General features: G+C 43.6%; 1 protein-coding gene across 1 annotated transcript in view; it reads left to right on the top strand.

Moving 5' to 3' along the window:
- Positions 1 to 16,769, top strand: part of HTRA1 (HtrA serine peptidase 1) — a 60,049-nt gene extending 43,280 nt beyond the window's left edge. The window contains exons 4-9 of the mRNA XM_075935338.1: positions 8,830 to 9,024; positions 9,661 to 9,693; positions 10,995 to 11,109; positions 11,252 to 11,309; positions 12,483 to 12,578; positions 16,105 to 16,769. Coding sequence (XP_075791453.1) covers positions 8,830 to 9,024; positions 9,661 to 9,693; positions 10,995 to 11,109; positions 11,252 to 11,309; positions 12,483 to 12,578; positions 16,105 to 16,273 — 666 coding nt within the window. The 3' untranslated portion in view covers positions 16,274 to 16,769. The remainder of the gene's footprint in view (positions 1 to 8,829; positions 9,025 to 9,660; positions 9,694 to 10,994; positions 11,110 to 11,251; positions 11,310 to 12,482; positions 12,579 to 16,104) is intronic.
- The last annotated feature ends 8,409 nt before the right edge of the window (positions 16,770 to 25,178 follow it).

Raw genomic sequence — 25,178 nt, 5'->3', positions numbered from 1 at the left:
TTTAACCCCTGTGTACTAACCAAATTCTGACTATGGTTACTACACTCTGTCTCTTAGATTCAGTGGGGAGGGGATTCTTAACTGGCATAATTTGGTGAAACTCCATTGACTAAAGTTGGCATGGCTCCCTAGCTGATTTACACCAGCTGAGGGTTTGGCTGTCAGCAGGGTACAAAGTTTATCATCTCTGTCATAAAGTTACCATTGTGTAGTGTTACTGTGCATAGTTGAACAGCTGCTGAATTCCTCTGGGGGGAGAGAGAGAATTGCATTTCAGTGGTGAGTGAAAGGATTCGTTGGTGAGTGAAAGTAATGGGGTATAAACTCGGTCCTGTAAATCTACTGTGGAACTCACATTCTACACAGTGGGAGTTATGTGCATCGCACAAGTTTGTAGGGTTGAACTTGTAACCTGTAAATCGTGTAGTATTGGGGTGAAAAGTGCTAAGAGATTGTTGCTGGTTGTTTATCCTTTGAGAGTGTGTAATTGTGAATTATGGGTTTAAATGGTTAGGCCTGTGTTAGTTTGCAGACTGTGTACTTGCATTGTTATATTGCTGTGTTAACACAGATTTGCTCAAGGCCACACAGTGAGAGTCTGCAGAGCTGGGATTAGTACTGGAGTGTTTGGATTTAAGCCATGGGCTTTCTTAACTATGTTATGCTGCAAGGCAGATGAGTTAACCCAGGATTTTAATTAATCAGCATGACCTATCTGTAGTTAAATTTGAAGTGATTGTTTCCGTTAGACTGTTTTGTTATGGAAAGGTGATCTACAACCAGCTTGTGTTAGGTAAGAAGAAAAAATGAATTAATTTATGAATTAATTGTTTCATGAGTCCCTGTTAATTTTTACCTCTTTGGTTAAATATGTGTTTATTTTCAAGATGTGAAATACTGCTAGTTGCGACTGTGACTGCTGTTTTTTCCAAAAAAAAAAAAAAAAAAAAAAAGAAATTAAATCCCCAGGAATGTACCGATAACATACCATAACTAGCTTACAAAATCAGTGGACTATAATATACACATTTATATGCACTGACACCATTAGCTATGGCTTATTTCACATTTGCATAATGCTGTAGGTGTGCCTGCCACTATACTGAGAAATTAAAGATGGGGAGTAACATTGATTTGTAGTGATGTGAAAGTCTTGGGCTCCTAAACCAATTAGGTCATTTGGAAAATTTTACCAAGAATCCTTTGCAGTGTTAGTCCTGATCTTACTGAATTAATGGTTCCTTACCTCCACAGAGCCTCATTAAGGGTAAAAAAATAATTTATGTAAGTGGATGCCACTTCAATAATGTTGACAAATAATAATTAATCAAATTTGTAGTTCCAATTAGCTCAGAATGCTTTCTCTTTAAAATACAAAGCAGTCTTTTCTAGAAACATTTTGTATAGCTTTTCAAAACTGTTTCATAATGTGTGCAGAGGGAGGCATTTTTTTTGTTTTATTTTTTTGTTCTAAGTAAATGAAAGATTAGTCTAACTCTTTCCAGAAGGCATGTTGAATCACATAGATGAGCCACAGCCAGTCCATACAAAGTTAGACTGTTTAACTGATATAGGCCCAGACTTGAAAACTCAGCACAATTAAAAATAATTGCACTAGGCAGTGACTGTTCATAATATGTTTTCATCCCACTGCCAAATTTAATTCTGGCTACAAAAAAATGTACAGGGGGCGTATTTTGTAAATCTCTGAAGTATCAACAGATACATCTTATTTTTACATTTACAAAAGAAAATGTTGTCTATAATTTATTTTCTTTGTTGTTGTTTGGGTTTTTGGGGGTCAGGGTTTCCCCCTCCCCTCATTTAACTATTTTTCAGGAGCCCCTTGTCTAAAAGTACCTTGCATCATGCCACCAAAACTTCATTCTCTAACTGGTTAAATCTGAAGTAGGTTGAAATACAGACATAGGGCAAGTTTATGTGTTTGCAAAAGACGAACGAGGCAGAGGAGGAGGCTGGACACTACCAGAACAGCAGCATCTTGAACTTACATAAAAGTCATAAGCCATATAAGGGAACGTGTTCAGCCAGGGGCACATTCACTTATCGACAGGGAAAAGAGGTAGTAGGACTTTGATCATATCACCAATGAGACAGTAGCCCTCTGAGGCTGCTAGTTCAGCTGATATACAGGGGCGGGCTGGCAATCAAAATAGGCCTGGGAAATGGGTTGAGAATGGTCCACTTTTTCACATCAAAGAATTTTTTTAAAATATACTCTTTGTCCCCCATTAGCCACACTCCTGACCCCTGTTATCCACACCCCTGACTCCCATTAGCTACACCCCCTGACTCCCATTAGCCATGCCTCTGGAGGTAACACTCTCGGGGCAAGATGGACACATGACCAGAAGTAAAAGGTGTCATGTGACCCCTCTAAGGACTTTTCTCACCATCCTTCTACCAACAGGGATTAGTTTGCCCCCCACCAAATCCCCCTCATTCAACTATCCTGCAATTGCATTAACCCAATGTGTGTGACATTAACTTGGGTGTGGGGAGGCTGGGGGAAGTGTTCCCTCTAAGAGTTTTCTCCCATGAGCAGAATGAATTTTGTGTTGTGCACCAGTACTGAGTTCATGTGGCTTGTTTGGATGTGCCACTGTGGCACCCAAGTTATTAATAAATATCTCAAACCTCTACCTTTTCCCTCTGCTGCCATGTCTCCTCCCCTTGCTCCATCAGCTCCCCTGGTGCCTGCTGGCCCCCAAGCCCTCACCCTCCTCTGCTGTCCTGACTCAGACTCCTGCCCTTCTCACTATCCTCAGCCCTCCTAAGACCTGCCCCCCTCCACCAGCCCTTCTCTCCCCCCTGTGCCCATTCCTTGTGGGGCGGTGAACCCTCCCTGCAGAGGCAGGGAGCACCACGCCTCGGGTTTTGTTCTAGCCCCTTCTTAGTGGTAGCAACGACCTAGCCCGGACGATAGGGCCTTTTGCTAGGTAGGTCACTACTTACAGGGTGCTAGAGTAGTCTAGTGAGGCTCCACTCTTTCACTCGAGGGGCTCAGTCCTAACGTTGTTGGGCTCTGGGCCTTCCCTCCCCTGTCCCCACAGTCCAGTATAGCCGTAGGCCAGGCGGCTGGCTTTAGTCTCTCTGGCCTTTCTTTTGCTCTCTCTCTATCAGCCTCTGGGTGCGTTCCCCATGGTGGTGGTGGGGTAGGGAGACCCAGGCCCACGCACTCTACCAGGTCCCGTACCAGGGCCATCAGACCAGAGGCTGGCAGCTCTGCTGATCTAGTGGGAGTAGTCGCCTTACTCTGTCGACCGTCCCGGGAACTGCTCGCTCTGGGCCACTTCCTACCCCACTAGAGGCTGTGTCTCCTCCTCCACCTCCTGGTGTCGCCTCCGCACCTTTCCGCCACCCGGCGCCTGCTCCCGTTGATTTGTGGCAGTCCCTCCGTCTTTGAGGATCCCGAGACTCTTTTCCCGTTGCTCATGGGTGAGTCCCTTTGTTCAAGGGGAGCTGGCCCCCATTCTGAGGCTTGCTCGCCTCCTCCCTTTCTGGGCCTTCGCTCTCCCTCTGCTCCCAATGCCCTGCGGAGCTCTGGGTTTACTCCTCACCCTCATTGTCCCGCAGGGGGTCCTCCTCCTATGGCGTTCCCCGCCGCCTCCTCTCTCTGGCTCTGCTAGCTGCCCGTTGCCTTTGGGCTTTCCTGGCACTCTCCCTCCCTCCTCCTCTGCTGTCCGTCCGCTGTCTCCAGGACCTGCCGGCCCTCTGCTTCACCCCTGCTCTGCCAGCCGCCCGCCACTTCCAGGCTGACGCTGGCCCCACTTCCTGCGCCTGCCGTCCTCCCACCTGAGCATGCCGGCGCAGCCTTTAAACTGCCCACCCAGCCACCTGAGCATGCGCTGCAGCATCTTGGTGTGCCGCGCTGCTCACCCTGGAGCGCGATGTCCCTTTCTTGGAGGAGGTGGGGCGAGGCCGCCCCGTCACCGTTAGGTTCAACAGCTTAACCAATTAAGCAGAATCCCACCACGCGAGGGACCTCTCCAGCCTGGCTGTATTTGCAGCCTCCTAGGAGGGATGTAAAAACCCATTTAATTGGTTAACGGGTTAAACAATTAAAAAGGGGTGGCAGGGGTGAGGGGGAAGGCACTCCAGCCCCAATGGGCTGGAGCAGCCCCCTCCACTGCAGACAAGGGCTGCTGCGGCCAGCCAGTCAGAGCAGTCCCTGTCTGTGGTGTGGGAGGAGGAGGGAAGGGGACAGACGGGCTACTCTGGCCATCTGCTTATAGTAGTCCCTGCCTGTGGCACCCTGCCTAAGCCAGGCCCGCCACAGACAAGGGCTACTCTAACCTCTACCAGTTAACCAGAACTGATAAGCCTCACCTATTAAGGATGAGGTTTACCAATTAACTGGTTAACCATTTGCATCCCTAACTCTCAGCCCCGTTCGGGACCGCTGCTTCTGGCTCCAGCCTATGACACCATGGGCCCAGTGGGGATCAAAGCAGCCCTCTGCTTGCTGTGGGCTGCATGGGTCTGCTACAAGAGCCAGTTAACTGTTACCCTGTAATCATCACCCGGTGGGGGTGATGCTTACCAGGTAACCAGTTAACTGGTTACCCATTCACATCCCTAATGACTATCAGACTATTTATGTGTATTCCTGGCCATTATTTGGCCCATAGATAGTGCTTGTTTAATTATATTATATTTTCACTTACTAAAAGTGTTTCCGCAAAACGTGATTGGAAAGCAGCTGTTCCCCCTTTGCGGTATTGCCTGTTATGTTGAATACCCAGATGATTCTGTTTAGTCAGCATCTGGTTAAATATTTTCTTGCTGTCTTGAAACTGCAGAAGATGTTTCCATGAAGTATCTTATCCTGTTTCATGGATTTGGCGCTCAGTTTTATTAAAACAATATGCTCATCCCAATAAATCTTGGTTGGTAGAACTGAAATGTAGTTAGATAAAAGGATAAAGTGAGTCAAGCATTAACTGTGAAAGCTGTGACTGCTTTTTTGCATTATAGCATATATAAATCTGATCGCAAATATTTGCTGCAATATATACAGTAATGGAACTGTTTTTGTTTCTTTTACAAATATTTATTAATTTTTTATTACACTGGGTATTTATTACACTGGGAATTTTTCCCTCAGTCCCAAACTATGAAACTATGATGAAAATATTGATGAATGAAGATTTATGAAGCGTCTAACTCCAGAAACCGTCTGAAACCAAATTTCAGAAAGTAACTAATGATTTTTGGGTGTCTCATGTTTTGAGTACTCGTTGCGAAGATATCTAGAAGGGGACTGTTTTTGAAAGTGCTGATCCCTGAAAATCAGGTCTGTTGAGGTGTCTCAGACTGAACCTCACAAAATAAAACATCAAAAACCACAGACCTGTTTTGAAAATGTAGGCTTGTGTGTTTCACCCCTGCTGCTTGAGAACTAGGAAGTGAATCTTAAAATGGATTGAGAAAGGAGGAAGCCTATTTTAAATTTATGCCTAGCATGCAGGTTACTCCTCTCTTCAGGTCTGGGTATGTGAGACTTCTCCAATTTATTTATACTTGGAGTATGACTGTCTGATTTCCCTTTTTCTCATCCTACCCATGAGTGCCATAGCTCCTGCATCATGCTCTTGTAACAAAGTCGGTGTTTTTTAAAGTAGAGTTCAGAGGCCTTTGACCTGTGCACATTTATTTACTGACTCCGCTTTATTCAGTCTTTCCCCAGATGCTAGCCTGTCAGGCACTCAGTCTTATCGCTACTGAATACATTGGAAAACCACTGTGCGTGCCTTCACTGTCTTCATTCTCCACAGCCCCACTTCCATATGTATCAGCTGAGTGGATAGAGCCATTGTCTCCACCTACAGGATGAGGTGTATTACCAGCCATGCCAATTTATTGTTAGTAGTTTACTATGGACTCTGTTGGGCCTGGATTTTGTTCACTGAAAGCAACGAAGAGTGAGATCAACTTTTCAGAAGTGAAATGAGAGCATCTAGTCCAGTCCCCTGGATCGTGGCAAGACTATTCTTTATCGAGACCATTCCTGCCAGGTGTTTGACCTGTTCTTAAAAATCTCCCATGATAGGGATTCCACAACGTCCGTAGGCAATTTAGTCCAGTGGCTAATCACTGATGTCCACCTTATACTTCGCTTGCTGCAATTTAAGCACATTACTTCTGGTCCTATCCTCCAAGGTTAAGCAGAACGAGTTTTCTCCCTCCTCTTTGTAACAACCATAATTACTCAAAAACTCTTATGTCCTCTGTCTTCTCTTTTCCAGACTGAAAACCACATTATTTTCAATTTTCCCTCATAGGTCATGTTTTCTACACCTTTCTCCATTTTTTTTTAACTTTTCCCCCCACAGTTTGTCCCCATCTTTCCTGAAATGTGCTCAGAACAGGACACACATTTTCCAGTTGAGGCCTAATCAGCACAGAGTAGAGCAGAAGAATTACTCCTGTTAATAAATCCCAGAATGATGTTAATTTTTTTTTCAACTGTTGACTCATTTAGCTTGTGGTCTATTATGACTCCTAAATCCCTTTCTGCAGTATTCCATCCTAGATAGTCATTTCCCATTTTCTATAGGTGCAACTGATCATTTTCCCAGTTTGTCTGGATCATTTTGAATTTTAATCCTATCTTCTAAAGCACTTGTAATGCCTCCCAACTTGGTATTGTCTGCTAACTTTATAAGTGTACTCTGTTTGTCATTATCTCAATCATTGATGAAGGTCTTGAATAGGACCAGACCCAGAAATGATCCATGTGGAACCCCACTTGATATTCCCTTCCAGTATGACTGTGAACTATTGATAACTACTCTCTGGAAATGGTTTTCCAACCAGTTACACAGCCACCTTATAATAGGTCCATCTAGGTGGTATTTCCCTAATTTGTTTGAGAAGGTCATGTGAAACAGTTTCAAAGGCCTTTACTAAAGTCAAGATATACCATATATACCACTTCCACCCCCTAGTGGCCCAGATATCTCCTCAATTAGCTCATTGAGTATTCTAGGATGCACTTCAAGTCATCAGGGGTATATCTACACTACAAAGTTAATTTGAACTAACAGACGTTAATTCAAATTAACTTTGATAGGCGCTACACTAGCGCTCCGCTAGTTGGAACTTAATTCGAACTAGTGGAGCGCTTAGTTCGAACTAGGTAAACCTCATTCCACGAGGACTAAGCCTAGTTCGAACTAAGTAGGTGGGAGAGGGGAAGAGAGAGGCTGGGAGAGGGGAGGGCAACTAAAATGATCAGGGGTTGGGAACAGGTCCCATATGAAGAGAGGCTAAAGAGACTGGGACTTTTCAGCTTAGAAAAGAGGAGACGGAGGGGGGACAGGATAGAGGTCTCTAAAAGCAGGAGTTGGGTGGAGACGGTGCATACAGAAAAGTTCTTCATTAGTTCCCATAAAGAAGGACTAGAGGACACCAAAGGAAAGGAATGGGTAGCAGGCTTTAAACTAGTAACAGAAAGTTGTTCTTCACAAAGCAAAGAGTCAACCTGTGGAACTCCTTGCTGCAGGAGGCTGTGAAGGCTACAACTAGAACAGAGTTTAAAGAGAAGTGAGATAAAGTCATGGAGGTTGGGTCCATGGAGTAGTATTAGCCAGGGGGTAGGAGTGGTGTCCCTGCCCAAAGTTTGTGGAAGGCTGGAGAGGGATGGCACGAGACAAATGGCTTGGTCACTGTCTTCGATCCATCCCTTCCAGGGTCCCTAGGGTTGGCTGCTGTCGGCAGACAGGCTACTGGGCTAGATGGACCTTTGGTCTGACCCAGGACGGCCATTGTAAGCTCAGGGCTCAGGGTCGGGGGTCTCAGTGGACCCCCTTGATTCTCTTGCACACCTGCTCCTGGGTGGCCAGGTTGGCAGCTATCCTGCCCAAGCCGGCCACTTTCCTGTGCCTAGTGCGGAGATCGTGGACGAGGTCCACGATGTCCGCACTAGCCCAGGCGGGTGCCTGCCTCTTGCGGTCCCGGGCAAGCTCCCGGGAGCCGCCAGCCTGGTCCCGGGAAGAGGGGGAGGGCTAGGGGGCATCGGGTGGGTGGCTCGATCCATGCCAGGTGCAGGGTCTGCTGGCTGGGTGCTGGCAGGCTTGCACCTGGCACGGGCACCGTAGCCAGCCCGTGCCCCTTTAAGAGGTCCGGGGCCGGGAGGGGGGCAGTAGAGTTTCCCTGGGAAAGCTGGGGAGGGCTAGCCTCCCACTAGTTCGAATTAAGGGTCTACACAGCCCTGAATTTGAACTAGCTAGTTCGAACTAGGCTCAATCCTCGTGGAATGAGGATTACCTAGTTCGAACTAAGCGCTCCGTTAGTTCGAATTAAATTCAAACTAACGGAGCGCTAGTGTAGCGCCTATGAAAGTTAGTTCAAACTAATATCCGTTAGTTCGAACTAACTTTGTAGTGTAGACATACCCTCAGAGAGGGAATAAGGTTAAATATGTTCCAGATTTCTTGCATATATGTTTATATACTTTGTGTTTCACTTTTTAGAATTACTAATCAATGCTTTTGTTTTATTACTACATCTATAGTTGTTTTGCTAATTGATTTCAAGAAGCTGTCAAACCCAAGTCCAAATATTTGTCTTGCAGGGCAATGCACGAATACTCACTTATTTTTTAATTGCTTCTCACTTAATGGCTATACAATATGAGGGGGAAAAAATAAATGTTACCTAAGAAGATATCCCTTAGAATTTAAAGTTTATGGCCATATTGTTCACATAATGATGCAAAATCCCTGGCGATAGCATAGCATCTGTGTATTGATTTTATTTGTTAAGGATTGTCTTGTGGTAATTCTGACCATCATTTATACACAGGGTAAACTGCCAGTCCTGCTACTTGGTCGATCTGCGGACTTGAGGCCTGGAGAATTTGTGGTTGCAATTGGAAGTCCATTTTCACTCCAAAATACAGTGACTACTGGGATTGTTAGTACTACCCAGCGTGGAGGAAAGGAATTGGGGCTTCGGAACTCTGATATGGATTACATTCAGACAGATGCAATTATCAACGTAAGGCACTTCTACAAAGCTGAATAGTTCTGGTTTCATTCCGTTTCTGACTTTTGACTATAATTTCAGCTAGAAGTTTTGTCCACTAGTTTTTCAAAGAAGAGTGGGGAATTGCTGGATTTTTTTTTAAAGGGATTTTTTTTTCCAGTGTGAAGTTAGCCAACTGCCATGCTTGTTTTTTTTTAAGTCCCTAAAGGGACAATATCAAATAACTAATCATAGAATATCTGAGCTAACCTGTCTCTCTGTCACCAGGAACTTTTTAAAATTATCCAAGCTTGTGTGTATATGGGTCTGAGGCAAAGTAATATGTTGTTTTATGTCTTCTTACCCTTGTTATCATAGCTCTGGGAGTTAGATTTGTTGGTTAACAGTGTTAGCTGTTAACATCTTCTGTGTTGCTTAAACTTCATTGGCAAAAGAATGAAATCAGTTTTGAAAAAGTTGGAACTATCAAAGGGTGTGGTTAGCAGAGACGTGTATTCTGAGTCTGAGGGGTTACCATTGTGCAGCTATTTTTTAGAAAGTGGAAAATAACTATAGAAATAGTTCAGCATTTCTTTAATATGTCAATTGTGCTTTTAGCAACTTCATACAGATACCAACATGTAATCTGTCGATACATTTATTTTTCAGTATGGGAACTCTGGAGGACCTTTAGTAAACCTGGTAAGGGTTTCTTTTTAATGTTTAACCTGACTGTTTTTGAAAGATATTTTTACACTTATTTTTATTGTTTTACATAGAATACAAACACATAACAGAATAAAACATCTATACATATGTACACAAAATGGAAATAGCACATAAATAACAAAGTTCATCATTCTGAAAGAAATTTGGAAGGCAGTTTGCCAAAGAAAGTGATTCAGTTCTGATGAGAACTTGCTGACTGTTCAGACATGGCAGGGTTCTTACTAATCGCTCATCTGTGTTTATATTGGCCAGTCACATGGTATACTTGAAGTTCCATATTGCAGCTGTGTGCCATTTGCATAGTTTGAAATGAACGTAATGCCCAGTACATTTGCTCATGTCATGCAAAAGGTAATAGTAAAAATACATTTTCAGGTTGAGAAATAATTGCGCTTGTCATAAAGTATGTAAACTCTGTGCAAACTGAAGTTGAGTCCCAAGCTATCCATTTGTATACTCCCTTCATGGTACTTTCATCACAGAGCAGAAAATTGCCACTCTGGATCAGGGAAGGAAGGGGTTAATGCTCTGTTCTCCAGTCAGATGCTGAACTGGCCCAGCCCAACAACTTCCAGTAAACCCAAGGACAGTTTTGTCTGCCGGATACTACCAGACATTTAGGAATAAAATTGTGGCCTAACTCAACCACATTTAGTGTCTCTTGTTCTCTTTCCAGCCTGGCCAGACAGTGTGGCTTGGAGGTCCTCGCTGTGGAAAAGCTACTTAGTCTGCATCAGGACAATTTTGACTTGCAAAATATACAGCAAGACTGAGAATATTACAGTTACGTTTGGCCTAGCACACTGTACAAATCCAGCAGTTGACATTTTAGTATTTCCATGCAAGGGTACAGAGTCCAATAAAGTTACTCATGCAAATAGAGTATCTTACTCCATAAGTGGTGCCACTAAAATAAGCAAATTGAAAATAGTAGGACCAGTTATGCAGTAAGGTGCTGTTTATTTTAAGCATATCACTAGATTCTGTTTTTTGGCTATGCTGGTATATAACTGGATTGGATTTTATTGGATTTTAATGTAGTGACTAAATGTACAACATGAAACTTGTATCCGAATGTTTCCCATAAACTTTTCTAATTAAAAAAGGAGTTTAAACCAAGTTTAGTAGCTAATAAGTATTGAAAATTAGCTTCAAATTATTTGGCATATTCCTTATTAATTTTCTTAACTGAATTTTTGCAGAAAATCTTCCCTTGCATTGTTTCTTTGTCATGTTCTTTTATGCTTAATAACATACCTTCCTTATTCCTCCAGGATGGTGAAGTGATTGGAATTAATACTTTAAAAGTTACAGCTGGCATCTCATTTGCAATTCCTTCTGATAAAATTAAAAAGTTCTTAACTGAATCTCATGACAGACAAGCTAAAGGTATTGTATTGCACTATTTAAAAAATAGGCATGTCACTTAGTAGGCAACGAACATAAAAATACTTGGTTCTCTCTGTGTTTAAGATCACCAGCACTTCCGGTAAGAATAATAAGTAAAGGTTTTCTTTTCTCTTTCTAATAGGAAAAGCAGTAACTAAAAAGAAATATATTGGCATTCGAATGATGTCACTCACTCCTAGGTAAATAAAGATAAATTCTTTTCTCTGCCTATAATTTTTTACTTATAAAATGTGGCCATTCCCATAAATTTTTCTTCTGTCACCTTGAAATGGGTTATTGTAATACAGGCAGTCCCCAGGTTACGTACAAGATAGGGACTGTAGGTTTGTACTTAAGTTGAATTTGTACTTAAGTCGGAACTGGCATCCAGATTCAGCCGCTGCTGAAACTGACCAGCGGCTGACTACAGGAAGCCCGAGGCAGAGTTTCTCTGCCCCGGGCTTCCTGGAATCAGCTGCTGATCAGTTTCAACAGCAGTTGAATCTGGACGTCTGGGACAGAGCAGCTGGGGCGCTGCCGGGTAGGTGTCCGCAGCGCCGCACCTCAGCGCTACGGGGACCAACCCGGCAGCACCCCAGGTGCTCTACCCCAGGTGTCCCCAAGTCAGCTGCTGCTGAAACTGATCAGCGGCTGATTCCAGGAAGCCCGCTGTCAGTTTCAGCGGCAGCTGACTTGGGGACGCCTGGGGCAGAGCAGCTGGGTTGCTGCTGGGTTGGTCCAGTAGCGCCGCTCCTCCATGCAGACGCGGGCGGCGGGACCGAGACGCGCCGCAGTCCTGCTGTCCGGGTCCTCCGCGGCTTTGCTCCGCGTCTCCCTGGTCCGCTGGGGGCCCCCCCCCAGAGCTCCACCCGGGTCCCCTCCCCAGTAGACCAGGGAGACGCGGAGCAGCTTTTCTCGCCCCGGAGGACAAGGGCGGCGGGACCTCGGCGCGTCTGGGCGGTCCCGCCGCCTGCATCCTCCGGGTGAGAAAAGCTCCGTTCGTAAGTGCGAATCCAACGTAAGTCGGATCCGCGTAACTCCGGGACTGCCTGTATACCTCACAAGGAGCTACACTTGAATATGTACAAATAATGGCCTGATTTTTTGTTACATCTGTTTTACTCTATCTGTTGTCAGTGGAAGATAGTTGTCTGTATTAAGAAATCTGTATGCTATAAAATAAGTGTAAAGTTTTAAAATACTGTTGAGGCTTCAAGAATATGAACTGAATTGTACCATATGTGATCTCAGTAGGCAGAATGTACCTTCGCGAAGGTTTAAATGACTGAGGTTTTTCAGTCCTGGCAGTTTAGCTTCATTATAAGTTAAATGATCTTGTGTCAAAATTTTAAAAGGGTGTCACTTTTTTTCAGCAAAGCTAAAGAGCTGAAGGAACACCATCAAGACTTTCCAGATGTTGTTTCTGGGGCCTACATTATTGAAGTAATTTCAGATACGCCAGCGGAAGTGTAAGTGAAATGATTTTTTTTTTTTTAAGCAGCAACCATCATCTTAATGAATTAATAAAATCCGTTCTTCCCTGTGACCATTTTAAGAGTGTCAGTATCAACCAAACAATTGCCGCCTGTCAGCTTTTATACGAAACAAGTTGGTGGTTTCAGTCCAGTCCTTTGTGGGCAGCCTCCATATCACGAAAAGGATTTCACAATAGAACACTTGTCCCAAATATCAGTAGAGAAGAAGTTAAGCTGTAAGTGGGCATGATGGCTAAGCACCTTTTCTCTTCTAGAGATCATCACAGGGTCAGAACTGGGGACCCATATTGGCTAAGTAGTCTGGAGAAACTTGTGTTGCTGCTGCTTTGGTATTATGTGTTTCATGGTCAGAGGAATTTGGTCATCAGGACTGTCTATCTAGCACCTTACATGCACATTTAATTCTTATGATTTACTTGGTTAATATAAAATACGTAAATAAAAAAAACCTATTTGATAATTCAGGTGAGAGGAGAGAACTTATTCAAGACACAAAATTAGAGATCTTTTAGGAAAAGAGCAAGGGTTATTGTGGAACACATTTCAGGTAAAAGAAATGTGTGCATGAAAGAGATTAGAACAGATTCATGGTGCCACGTGTTTAATAATTTGTATTCAAAGAAGACAAAAGGGCAGGCTGGCAGGCCTCTCTATGCAGCAGAATGAAAACTCTTTGCATGCTTTAACCTTAATCAGTCACGGTTAAGTTTCCAACATTAGTTGCTGGTGCTTTTGGTAACTAACATTTTTGAAAGTTAATACTCATTCAGAGCTCTGATATGTGCCTGCAACCTGATCCTTCCCTTAAACTAGTATAGGCATTATTTAGTTAATTGTACTGTACTGTGGAGTTTGCACTTGCCTTCTTGACATGAGTGGATGGCACTTGGCTGTATTTGGGATGAAAAAGTGAGCCTGCATCTTGAGACCATGCAAAAAAAAAAAAGATGTTTTGTAGTGTGGCAGTGGCAGCAGTTAGCAAGCAGACAGAAGGGAAAGAAGAAAGGTAAAAGATACCTAATATATTAAGGATGCGAGGTCATGTTGAGAATGTGAATGCCTCAGGTGTTGAGAATCACATTGATATTAACCTGTTGGTCATTATTGATGTATATTGCCCCCTTCTTTTCCCCTACTACAGACATCTTTATTGATGACACCTGTGCATACTTTGAACTTTGATTAGGGCTGGGTTTTTTCACTGACATTTTGTATTGTGTGTGATAGATATAGTGTAATTGAGTAGTAACGTAACTGCATGAAATCTTATTGGTTACACGACTTTTTGATAGTCCCTCGGGGCAGGGGCAGCAGCTAGTGCATGTCCATCCCCACTTCCAGGGAGCCCCTTGCCACCCTGCACCATAGCAGAGGCAGCAGTTCGAGGTGGCAGATGGAAGCTGGTCTGCGAGGGGAGCCAGTTTAAAAATCAGCTCTCTGTGCAGTCTGGCTGCCTGCTGCCCTGCACTGCTGCCTCTGTCTTGGTGAGAGCCACATGTCTTGGTAGGAGTCACCATAATCTCTCCTCCTAGGAAAGACAAGTCCATTCACAGATCATTGTCCTGAGTATTGCACCATTAAGTTCCTTGCAAACTACTGATGGCCCTCACTTAGCATGACTAAATTAGTAACACAGGTTTATACTTCATATTTCAGTGATCAAGCATATTCCAGTTACATCATATTCATAAGCATATTTTCATAAAGTATATGGAATGCCCCATTACACAAGATATTCCAAATTGACTTTGATTTTGGTTGCCAAACTAGACACACCATAAAAGAGTATATTCTCAAAAAGTGTTGCACCATCTGGTCTCTGAAAATAAAGTCCATTTAAGATGATATGATTTCTGGTGCCCTGCTCAATAATCATTGGAAAATCTTAGCTAAGGCATGTAGCTTGAGAGAAGCACTTGGGTAAGACATTTCTCTGTGACTGGAAGAGGCATATGATTACTGTGTGGTTGTGTAAAGATTATGCTAAGAAGCTTGAATCATGTCTGATCTGGTTACTTGGGTTAATATTTCCATGACTTGCAGCCAGAGCCTTGTGCATGACCGAGCAAGCCAATACAGTATGTGCAATATTTCCCTTCCCCACTCCTGTTCCTCAATCCCAACTGCAGGCTTAGCCAGCTCTTGTGTATAAAATATGAAAGGGACTGGGAGCAGGATGTGAAGGATCTGAAGTAAAATGCTTCAGTCTGACTTATTTAGTCCCCATCCATCTACATCTACCGGTTGCTTCTTTATATTGTAAGTTATTTGTTCTGTGCTTGTACAGTATCTGAGATTATAGGATTCTGGTCCATAATTGACGCTCCTAGCTGGTATTGCAAAACAAATAACAGGTGGAATAAAACTTGCACCCCACTGAATATGCTATAGATCTACATGATATTCTGCTTTAGTTTTGAATCATAGTAGAGCTGCATGTGAGATGTAAATAAGCCATCTAAGCGATGTAGAGACCAGTGTGGGATTCTAAATATATTCTACTAACTGCTAGGGATATTAAATATCGGTTAATTAAATAGTCGTGTAACATCATGAAATTTTATCATTTAGTCGATTAGTCTACAATCCCCGGAGGGCGGGGCTGGCAGCTACGGTATCCTAGGCAGCAGTGTGAAGTGCCAGGTGGCAGCTGGTCCGTGAGAAGAGCCAGTTTAAACACCAGCTCCCCTCATGGACCGGCTGCCTGTTGCCTTGCGCTGCTGCTTCTGATAGAGAGGCAGCAGTGCAGGTGGCAGCAGTGCCTGTCTAGGGGGCGGTCTGAACTCCCAGACCTGACGCAAGCCAGAGCTGAGCTGGGCTTCCTGCCTGACCGGCTCTTAATACACTTGACAAGCAGAGCCGAAACTGTGGAAGGTCCCGGACCCAGCATGAGCCAGGACTGAGTTGGGCCACCTTCCTCCCCGACTCCTAATACACTTTAAATGCAGAGCTGCAGCACGGGTAGGTCCCGGGCCCATCACAAGCCAGGACTGAGCCAGGCTGCTAGGCAGCCTGCTAAAAAATGTACTGGCAGGGAGAGGGGGAGAGGGAAGTGCATGTAGTCTATAGCATTAACCTATAAGCGTTTGCTTATTGGTTAATTGACTACAATATTACATCCCTGCTAATTGCTAGAGGTTCATTACTGGGGAGTGGGATGTGATGTGGATTGAAGAACCTGCCGTCTGTAGCGGTGTACCTGCCCCTGTATACAACATTGCTCAAATGGAATTGCTCTTGCTTTGCATAAGAGAGTGAAAGGTTTGAAGGTTTCCCTGCTGTAATAAAGCTCCCTTGTCTTAATGATCCAGTACATGTTGCCACACAACTTGTCAAATGTGCTGTGTGCGCACGTTGATTCTGTGCATCTCAGATTAGCATCCAGTCCTTTGAAGGTCACTTGTGGTGAATTGTGAGCATTCAGTTCTCTTTTTCAATAGTATTATAAGGAGGATAAAGTAGCAGTTGCGATCACCTGTCCCCTTTTTTTGTGTTTCAGTGGTGGCCTGAAAGAAAATGACGTGATTATAAGCATCAATGGACAGGGAATAATCTCAGCCAGTGATGTGAGTGACATTATTAAAAAGGACAGTACACTGAACATGGTTGTACGCAGGGGCAATGAAGATATTATGATAACAGTGGTTCCTGAAGAAATTGACCCTTAATCAGAAACATGAGCTGGATTTCATGGTTTCTTTTAGCAACAGTGGACTGCTTACATAATGTCTGTGCTGGTACAGGAAACATTAGACTTTTGACCAACGTTCTGCTTGCTCAAAGGGATAGTATTGGCCAACAACACCAATGTAATGTCACAGATACTCCAGATGATGATTTTTTTCCCTTCTGTATTTTATGTATGCAATGTATTCTTTACTGGCTAACACAACTGTTACTGCTTAACCAGTCAACATTTTTTCTCTGTCACTCTTTCAATTGAGACTTAAAACTCATGCACACAATGTGTGTTGTGGTGATCAGGTATAAGTAGGATAGTTGTTCCTTTAACTGGAAAATACCATTGTAATGGGATTGTGGGATAAAAACATGTTTGGAAAAATGTTGGCTTGTAAACGCAAAATCAAAATAATCTTTTCAGACCCATGCAGAGTTTTTACTACTTCAGTCTTTTCCTAGTGTTATTAAAATAATTCTACAGTATCTTTTTTCTGGTGTAATTCATTTGTGTCTTGTTGGATGTTTTACTTTTGAAATGTACCCAGTTTCTTCCTGAATTTATTTCTTGATACACTCATTTCCTCTGTCATTGAGCCAAAACACTTTTTTACATTTCAATGTATTCTTCATTTCTATATACTGTCACCAAAATCTAAACTAAACATCTGAAGGAAACAACATCTAGCATTTGCATTCTGGTTTCTTAGCATGGTCTTTAGTGATAGTGTTCTAGCTATCCTAGAAGGACAGACTTCCAAATATATTTTTTCCACATTTTAAAGTTAAATTTGTAATGCAGGCGGTGTCTGAAACGCTTCTTCAGCAGAGGTTCCTAAACCAAGAGTCACGGACCAATGATGGCTCAGATTTAGCAATATGGTCTTATTTTGCTATCTCTTCTTGTTCCAGATACTATATTTGAACAAAAGATCACTATAATGCCTGGAAAACTTTTCACAATATTTTTTCACGTACACAATTTCTGCTGCTTGTTATGAATAGGAGGTGGATTATGAGACAATATTAAGATGTCGTCTATTGTTCATCATTGTGGTTTATCACCTTTTTGCACCATCCTCTCCCCAATATGTGCAGAGGACTGTTTTGGAATTTTTTTTTTTAATGATCCACACACGTTGAGCTTTCCTTCTGTAAGCATACATACAGCAAAAAAATACACTGAGCATTTGGAGTGGAATGTGTGGTGAGGTTTGCAATGGTCCCTAGTACTTGGGGGATTTAATTATAGTCTGTAGATGGATCTTGAGAGAGTAAAAGGAACCACTGGCCTATGAAAACTGGGTGGAGAATTGTTCTCTCTTTTTTCAGTCAGCAAAGAGATCATTCTGCCCTGCAGTAGTTTGCCATCCTCACTGTAAAGAAATTTCTCTGTAATCCTTGACACCTGGCTAGGTGCAAAATGCTATTTTATACTGGGATCACCCATATTCAGGCAATACGTTTTTACCTTGACTCATCTATTCTTGTTGACCACGCTTTTCTTTGTCTGGACACAGGTCATAGACTTTCCCCAAAATAACACCTATCTCATATCTTTTTAAAACCAAGCCTGGAAGTTTTTCTAAAATTGTCAGTGATGGAGAATTCACCACCATCATTGAAAAGTTGTTCCATGGTTAATTTCTTTAGCTGTTTACTACTTATTTCCAGTCTGAATTTGCCTACCTTCAACTTCTAGAGCAGGTTATTCTTTGCTCTGCTAAATTTGAAGAGTCCATTATCAAATACTTAGTTCCTGTGCAGATACTTACAGACCATTAGATAATAGTCATATCACTTTCTTATCTTTTGCTCCCTTATTTGCTCCTGTATCCATTTCTGGTCTCTCATCATAAGTTCATAGGCCTTTTCTGGCAGACACCAACTATTTCTTCTTTGTATATGCAAAGTGCCTAGCACAACGGGGGCTCCAATTCTGGAGCATCTGGAGCAACACTGCAGATAATTAGATATTTGTACACTTATAGTTCAAGCTTGGACATTGGTTGACCATCAAGGTGTTACTTGGTCCAACCATGGATGAGTATGAGCTATTCACAGTGGACTTTATACAGTGAATTGTGATTTTTCGTGGCCACATTATATACGAAGAACATTAAATTTTAACCATAGAGTTATCCAATGACCAGTGTCCCTAGTCTTGTCAATTTGGGAATATTTCTTCCTCTGCAATTACAACAAGGGAAGCTCTGAAACTCTTAAGTTACACATGTTCCATCTTTAAGTGGGTGTGTTAATCTTTTCCATTTCAGCCAGCACATGACAAAACAACTGTAAGGAATATCCTGTTACTGCATGAATCCTCATCCTGAAACTGCATCAGCACTTACTACCTTGGATCTTCTTACATGTTAGAATGATAACACAGGTGCAGAGCTCATGTTTGTGTCTGTGTCATAAGCCTGCTCCTTAACATGACCCAACACCCAATTATATCTCTCTTCAACTTGTCAGTCACAGATGGATCACAGATGACTAATTTGGTAGGAATCTGCCTTAATCGTTATCTATGCGAAGCTCATGCTGTACTTTTGCAACTCCCTGGAGCAAAAAGGTGAAAGGAATTTCAGATGGCAGTAACTCCAGCAGGGCTGCATTTTACTCCGCTTCCACTGATAATGGAGAATTACATTGACATTGGTCCCTGGGCTGTATTCCTATTGAAACAATATATGAGAGACTTGCAGGCAGTGTGTGTCCTAGGAAGAGGGGAGTCAGATCATATGGGACCCAGCAAAGATTGAAGCTACTGAGAAAATTCTGTCTTCCTTCCCCACCCCAGCTGTGGCCTTTCCTGCAAAGCATTAGTAAACTTAAAAAAAAAGCAAAACTGAATACAGGTTGCACCTCTAAAATCTGGGACTGTTTGGTCTAGCAACATCCATGGTCCAGAAGGCTGGTCAGGCTCAGGGGCTAGGCTGATCGTGAGGGATGCAACCTTGGTGGTAGCAGGGCCAGTGTGGTGGGGAGCACAGCTCCCTCTGGGGCTGGTGGTGGGGAGCACATCCCCACCCTGGAGCACAGCCATGGTAGCAGTGGGGCAGGCACAGTGGGGAGCACAGCCATGTCTGTCTAGAGGTAGCGGGGAGCTAGCACCCGGGAGCACAGCCTGAACTGGAGCCCAGGAGTGTAGCCTGGGCCGGTAGCGAGAGCAGAGCCCCAGTTGGGGTCAATGTGCTTGGGAGCGTAGCCCTGTCCCTGGGTGGGGGAAGCTCAGGGTTGGGGGTAGTGGGCCTGGGGCAAAGGGAAAAGGGCCAGAGTGGGGAGCCTTGACCTTGCTTGGTCCAGAAAACTTCTTGTTCAGGACTGCTCATGCCCCGAGGGTGCCAGACCAGGGAGGTCCCACCTGTAATACCAAAAGAGTTGGCAATTCTCTGTAGGATCTGAATCAGGGACTCCATATAGAACAGTTACCCCACATAATGGGGAACAATTTACAGAGCTGGCAGGGATTTTTCAAGACTTTAAAGGTCCAGATAGAGATCATCGAATCTTGGAAGTGAATGCATGGTTGCACCGATGGTGTCAGAGAGGCGGCTTTGGTTTCTTCGACCATGGGATGCTGTTCTAGGAGCAGGGACTGACGGGATTCACCTAATGAAGAGAGGGAAGGCGCACAAACCTAGCGAGGAGAGCTTTAAGTTAGGTTTGTCGGGGGATGGTGATCTAAGCCCTGAGGTAAGTGGGGGGATTGGGATACTGGGAAGAAATACAAAGAGGAAGGAGCAACAAAGGATGACCCCTGATTCGTATGGAGAAGGTAGGGCAATCTGCTAGTTACCTAAGGTGTCTGTACACGAATGCAAGAAGCCTGGGAAACACACAGGAAGAATTAGAAGCCCTGGCACAGTCAAAGAGCTATGAGGTGATTGGAATAATGGAGACTTGGTGGGATGATTCACATGACTGGAGCACTGTCATGGATGGGTATAAACTGGGAGAAAAGGGGGAGGAGTTGCCCTGTATGTAAGAGAGAAGTATAATTGCTCAGAGCTCCAGTATATAGAAGGAGAAAAGCCTGTTGAGAGTCTTCGGGTTAAGTTTAGAGGTGGGAGCAACAGAGGTGGTGATGTGGTTTGTGTCTGTTACAGACCATCACATCAGGTGGGTGGGGTAGATGAAGCTTTCTTCAGACAACTAAGAGAAGCTTCTAGATCACAGGTCCTGGTTCTCATGGGGGACTTTAATCACCCTGACGTCTGAGAGACCAATACAGCAGTACACAGACAATCCAGAAAGTTTTTGGAGAATATAGGAGACAACTTCCTGGTACAAGTGCTGAGGGAACCAACCAGGGGCAAGGCGCAGCTTGACCTGATGCTTACAAACAGGGAAGAACGAGCAGGGGAAGCAGATATGGGTAGCAACCTGGGCAGCAGTGATCATGAGATGTGGATTTCAGGATTCTGACCGAAGGAAGAAAGGAGAGAAGCATAATACACACCCTGAACTTCAGAAAAGCATGCTTTGACTCCCTCAGAAAACTGATAGGCAGGATCCCCAGGGATGCTAACATGAGGGGGAAAGGAGTCCAGGAGAACTAGAAACATGATTGAAGGCACAGGAACAAACCATCCTGATGCGCAGTAAAAAAAGCAAAGGTGGCCGGCGACCAGCTTGGCTTAGCAGTGAAATCCTTGGTGAACTTAAACCCAAAAGGGAAATTTACAAGAAGTGGAAACTTGGACAGATGACCAGGAAGGAGTATAAATTTATTGCTCAAAAATGCAGAGGTGTAATCAAGACGGTGAAAGCACAATTGGAACTGCAGCTAACAAGGGATGTGAAAGATAACAAGAAAGGTTTCTACAGGCATGTTAGCAATAAAAGGGTGGTCAGGGACGAGGTAGGATCTTTACTGGATAAGGGAGGTAACCTAGTGACAGAAGATGTGGAAAAGCTGAAGTACTCAATGCTTTTTTTGCTTCTGTCTTCACAGACATGGTTAGCTTCCAGACTAGTGCACTAGGCTACACATGGGATGGAGGTGTGCAGCCCTCGGTGGAGAAAGAACAGGCTAAGAACTATTTAGAAAAGCTAGACATACACAAGTCCATGGGTCTGAATTTAATGCATCCGAGGGTACTGAGGGAGTTGGCATATGTCATTGTAGAGCCTTTGGCCATTCTTTGAAAACTTGTGGCACTCAGCAGAGGTCCCAGATGATTGGAAAATGGCAAATGTAGTGTCCATCTTTTAAAAATGGAAGAAGAACAATCCAGAGAACTATAGACCAGTCAGCCTCACTTCAGTCTTCAGAAATATCATGGAGGGGATCCTCAAAGAATCCATTTTGAAGCACTTGGAAGAGGGGAGTGATCAGGAATAGTCAACATGGATTCACCAAGGGTAAATCATGCCTGACCAACCTCATTAGCTTCTATGATGAGGTAACTGGCTTTGTGGGCATGAGGAAGATGATGGATATGATATACCTGTACTTTAGGAAAGCCTCTGATACGGTCTCCCGCAATACTCTTGCCAGCAAGTTAAGTTTGGATTGGACAAATGGACTGTAAGGTGGCTGGAAAGCTGGCTAGTTTGTTGGGCTCAGTGGATACTCATCAATGGCTCGAGGTCTGGCTGGTGGCTGGTTTCAAGTGGAGTGCCCCAAGGATTGGTTCTAGGACTGGTTTTGTTCAACATCTTCATTAATGTCCTGGAAGAGGGGATGGATTGCACCCTCATCAAGTTCACAGAACACCAAACTAGGGGAAGAGGTAGGTACGCTGAAGGGTAGGGATAGGATCCAGAGTGACCTAAATAAATTGGAGGATTGGTCCAAAAGAAATCTCATGAGGTTCAACGAAGACAAGTGCAGAGGTCTGCACTTGGGAAGAAAGAATCCCAAGCATTGTTACAGGCTGGGGGCTGACTGGCTAAGTAGTAGTTCATCAGAAAAGGACCTGGGGATTACTGTGGATGAGAAGCTGGATGTCAACAGTGTGCCCTTGTAGCCATGAAGATTAATTGCATGAGGAGCATTTCCACCAGATCTAGAGAAGTGATTATTCTCCTTTATTTGGCATTGGTGAGGCCACATCTGCAGTATTGTGCCCAGTTCTGGGCCCTCTACTACAGGGAGGTAGTGGATGCACTGGAGAGAGTCCAGCAGAGGGCAACCAAAATGATTAGGGGGCTGGAGCATATGACCAACAAAGAGAGGCTGAGGAATTTGGACATATTTAGTCTGCAGAAGAGGAGAGTGAGGGGGGATTTGATACCACCCTTCAACTTCCTGAAGGGAGGCTCCAGAGAAGATGTTCTCAGTAGTGACGGATGGCAGAACAAGGCGCAATGGTCTCAAGTTACAGTTGGGGAGGTCTAGGTTGGATATTAAGAAGAAGAGCTATTTCACTAGGACAGTGGTGAAGTACTGGAATGAGTTACCTAGAGCAGTGGTGGAATCTCCATCCCTAGAGGTTTTTAAGTCCCAGCTTGACCAAGTCCTGGCTGGGATGATTTAATTAGAGTTGGTCCTGCTTTGGGCAGGGGCTGCACTTGATGACCTCCTGAGATCTCTTCCAGCCCTAGGAGTCTGATTCTATGATAATTCCATTCTGTTACTGGTGGCAATTTTCTACTCTCTTAATATGCAGATCCTTTGACCTGGCCCATCTTGGTTTCTTGCTAGATAATTGTCTCCTGATATTCTTGCCATTATAACAACACCTCTTTGTCTCCCATTTTCAGTTACTATTATGAGATGAGGAGTATCTGTGCATGGAAAGGAAGTTTCCCTTTGCACATGGATTCTAGGAGGGGATAGGGAGGCAGAAAATGCGCCTTATTTCAGTAGCCCCAATGTACTACCACAATCCAATACTGTAATAAAGGTAGTGGCAGCCTATAGCTCCACCTAGTGGCAAATTGTTTGGTCTTTATGTAGCACTCCTTTTTCATCATATTTGCAAAAGCATATTTTATTGATTTTAATCTTGTTCAGGATTGTGATAGCTGTTTGGTTCTTTGTCTAAGAAGTTCAGAAGGAGAAAGTGTTATTGCAATCAAAAAACTTTACAGACCGTTTATAAAATGTTTGAATTAAAGATCTCAGAGGGGAAGCCGTATTAGTCTGTAACTTTAAAAAACCAACCAACCAAACCTCAAAAACCTTGAAAAACATCAATGGTCCAGTAGTACCTTAGAGACTAACAAAAACATATAAATAGTATGAGCTTCTGTGGGCACAACCCACTTCTTCAGATGCGAAATAATGAATTAAAGAGGTTTACATAGTTCCTGTTGCTTTTTCTCCACAAATTATTAATGGTTGTAACTTATTTGTTTGGGGATGATAGCTTGCTACATTTTATATAATTTTAAAATAACAAATCAGCTGCAAATGCTGTTGTGTGTACTGAAGATAACTGAGGCCTGACCTATGCTATAAATTTAGGTCTACGTAAACTGCTTTTTGTCAACCTAATTATCCTCAGATACGTTTGGTGTGCACACAGCATATGCTTATGTATTAGACTGAATTAGTCTGCACAACACAGTGCTGACGAAGGAAGAGAAGTTTAGCACTGTGCTACATACCTCTTCTGACTCTGGAGTACTTACTTCGCTCTAAAGCTGCTGTATTTTAAAAAACATATTTGCAGGTTATGGTTACCTTTGTGGAAAGTAGCATAGCCTAGCGGACAGAGCACTGGACTGAGATTTGGGAATCATATTCCTAGTCCGCTAGCGGGTGACTTGGTGCAAATCACGGCACCTCTCTGTGCCTCTGTTTCCCTATTGGTAAAATTAAGTTAGTGATGACTACCTCCTTTGTAAAGTACATTGTGATCTATGGAAGAAAAGTGCTATATAAGAGCTACGTGTTATTGCTATAATAAGAAGCAACAGTTCACAGATCTAATTATATTTGCTTTTTGGTGGTACTGTGACTTATTCTCCATCAAAGCATTAGCTTAGGCAGGGCCCCATCCTGTATACATCTGTATCTCCTCCGTTTCCAAAAAAGAATGGAAGTTGGGTGAGCTCAGCAGTCCTCTGGTTTGGCCCTGTGTCTGTAGTACTGTACTGAACATATTTATTCATAATCAATGCCTAATGGCCAGTAGGGGGTGAGCTAAGATCATGCAATACAATAGCCTAAATCTCTTCACTTCCAGTGTGTAGAAGAGAGGCGTGATATTTATTCATTGGCTGTACTGTACAAAGGTGTGGGTATGGCATAGGGGCAAATAGGTTACCGACAGATGAGCTAAAAGGCAAGTGTGGAGGGAACTGTAAAAGTAATATAGTAAAGGTAGGGGTTGTTGCGTGGTTGTGTCCATTTTGCTCCTGATGGCATAGAAATATACTTGCATCTCAGCTTTCTGAGACAGCATGTATCATGGAAAATAGGGATGTTAACGTGTAACCGCTTACCCGGTAAGCCTCACAATAGGTGCAATATTCTATTATGTGGGCAACTGCAACTAATCCACTTCTCTGCCCTGGAAACTAACTCTGGCAGAAAATATATTACCGAGGACAAGGAACAACTTGCTCTCAAAGCCACTTTCAAGGGTCACTGCCACTTCTTAGAAGGAGCCCAATTCCTGATCCAAGTCCTGATAAATCACAAGAACCTGGGATACCTTCAGATTATTAGACTCCTTAACCAACAACACCATATTCGCCAGTACCTTATCTTCACTGACTTGGCTTTTGCTGTAACCTGTTGCCCGAGGCTGACAAGTGGGATGGTAGATGTCCTATCCAGAAGAGACAAACATCTCAAATAGCACGTTAGTGACTAGTTGACTACTTGATAAGCTTAGGCTTATCGAATAGTCGAGTCACCACTTGATTAGTCTCTTCCCTCCTTGCTGCCTCTGTATCAGAGGCACCAAGGAGAGGGGAGTGGGAGCTGGT

Source organism: Pelodiscus sinensis, chromosome 8 (assembly GCF_049634645.1).
Source record: "Pelodiscus sinensis isolate JC-2024 chromosome 8, ASM4963464v1, whole genome shotgun sequence".
NCBI classification, from domain to species: domain Eukaryota; kingdom Metazoa; phylum Chordata; order Testudines; family Trionychidae; genus Pelodiscus; species Pelodiscus sinensis.
Note: the sequence above shows the minus strand (reverse complement) of the source record. Positions and strands in the feature narration are given on the sequence as shown.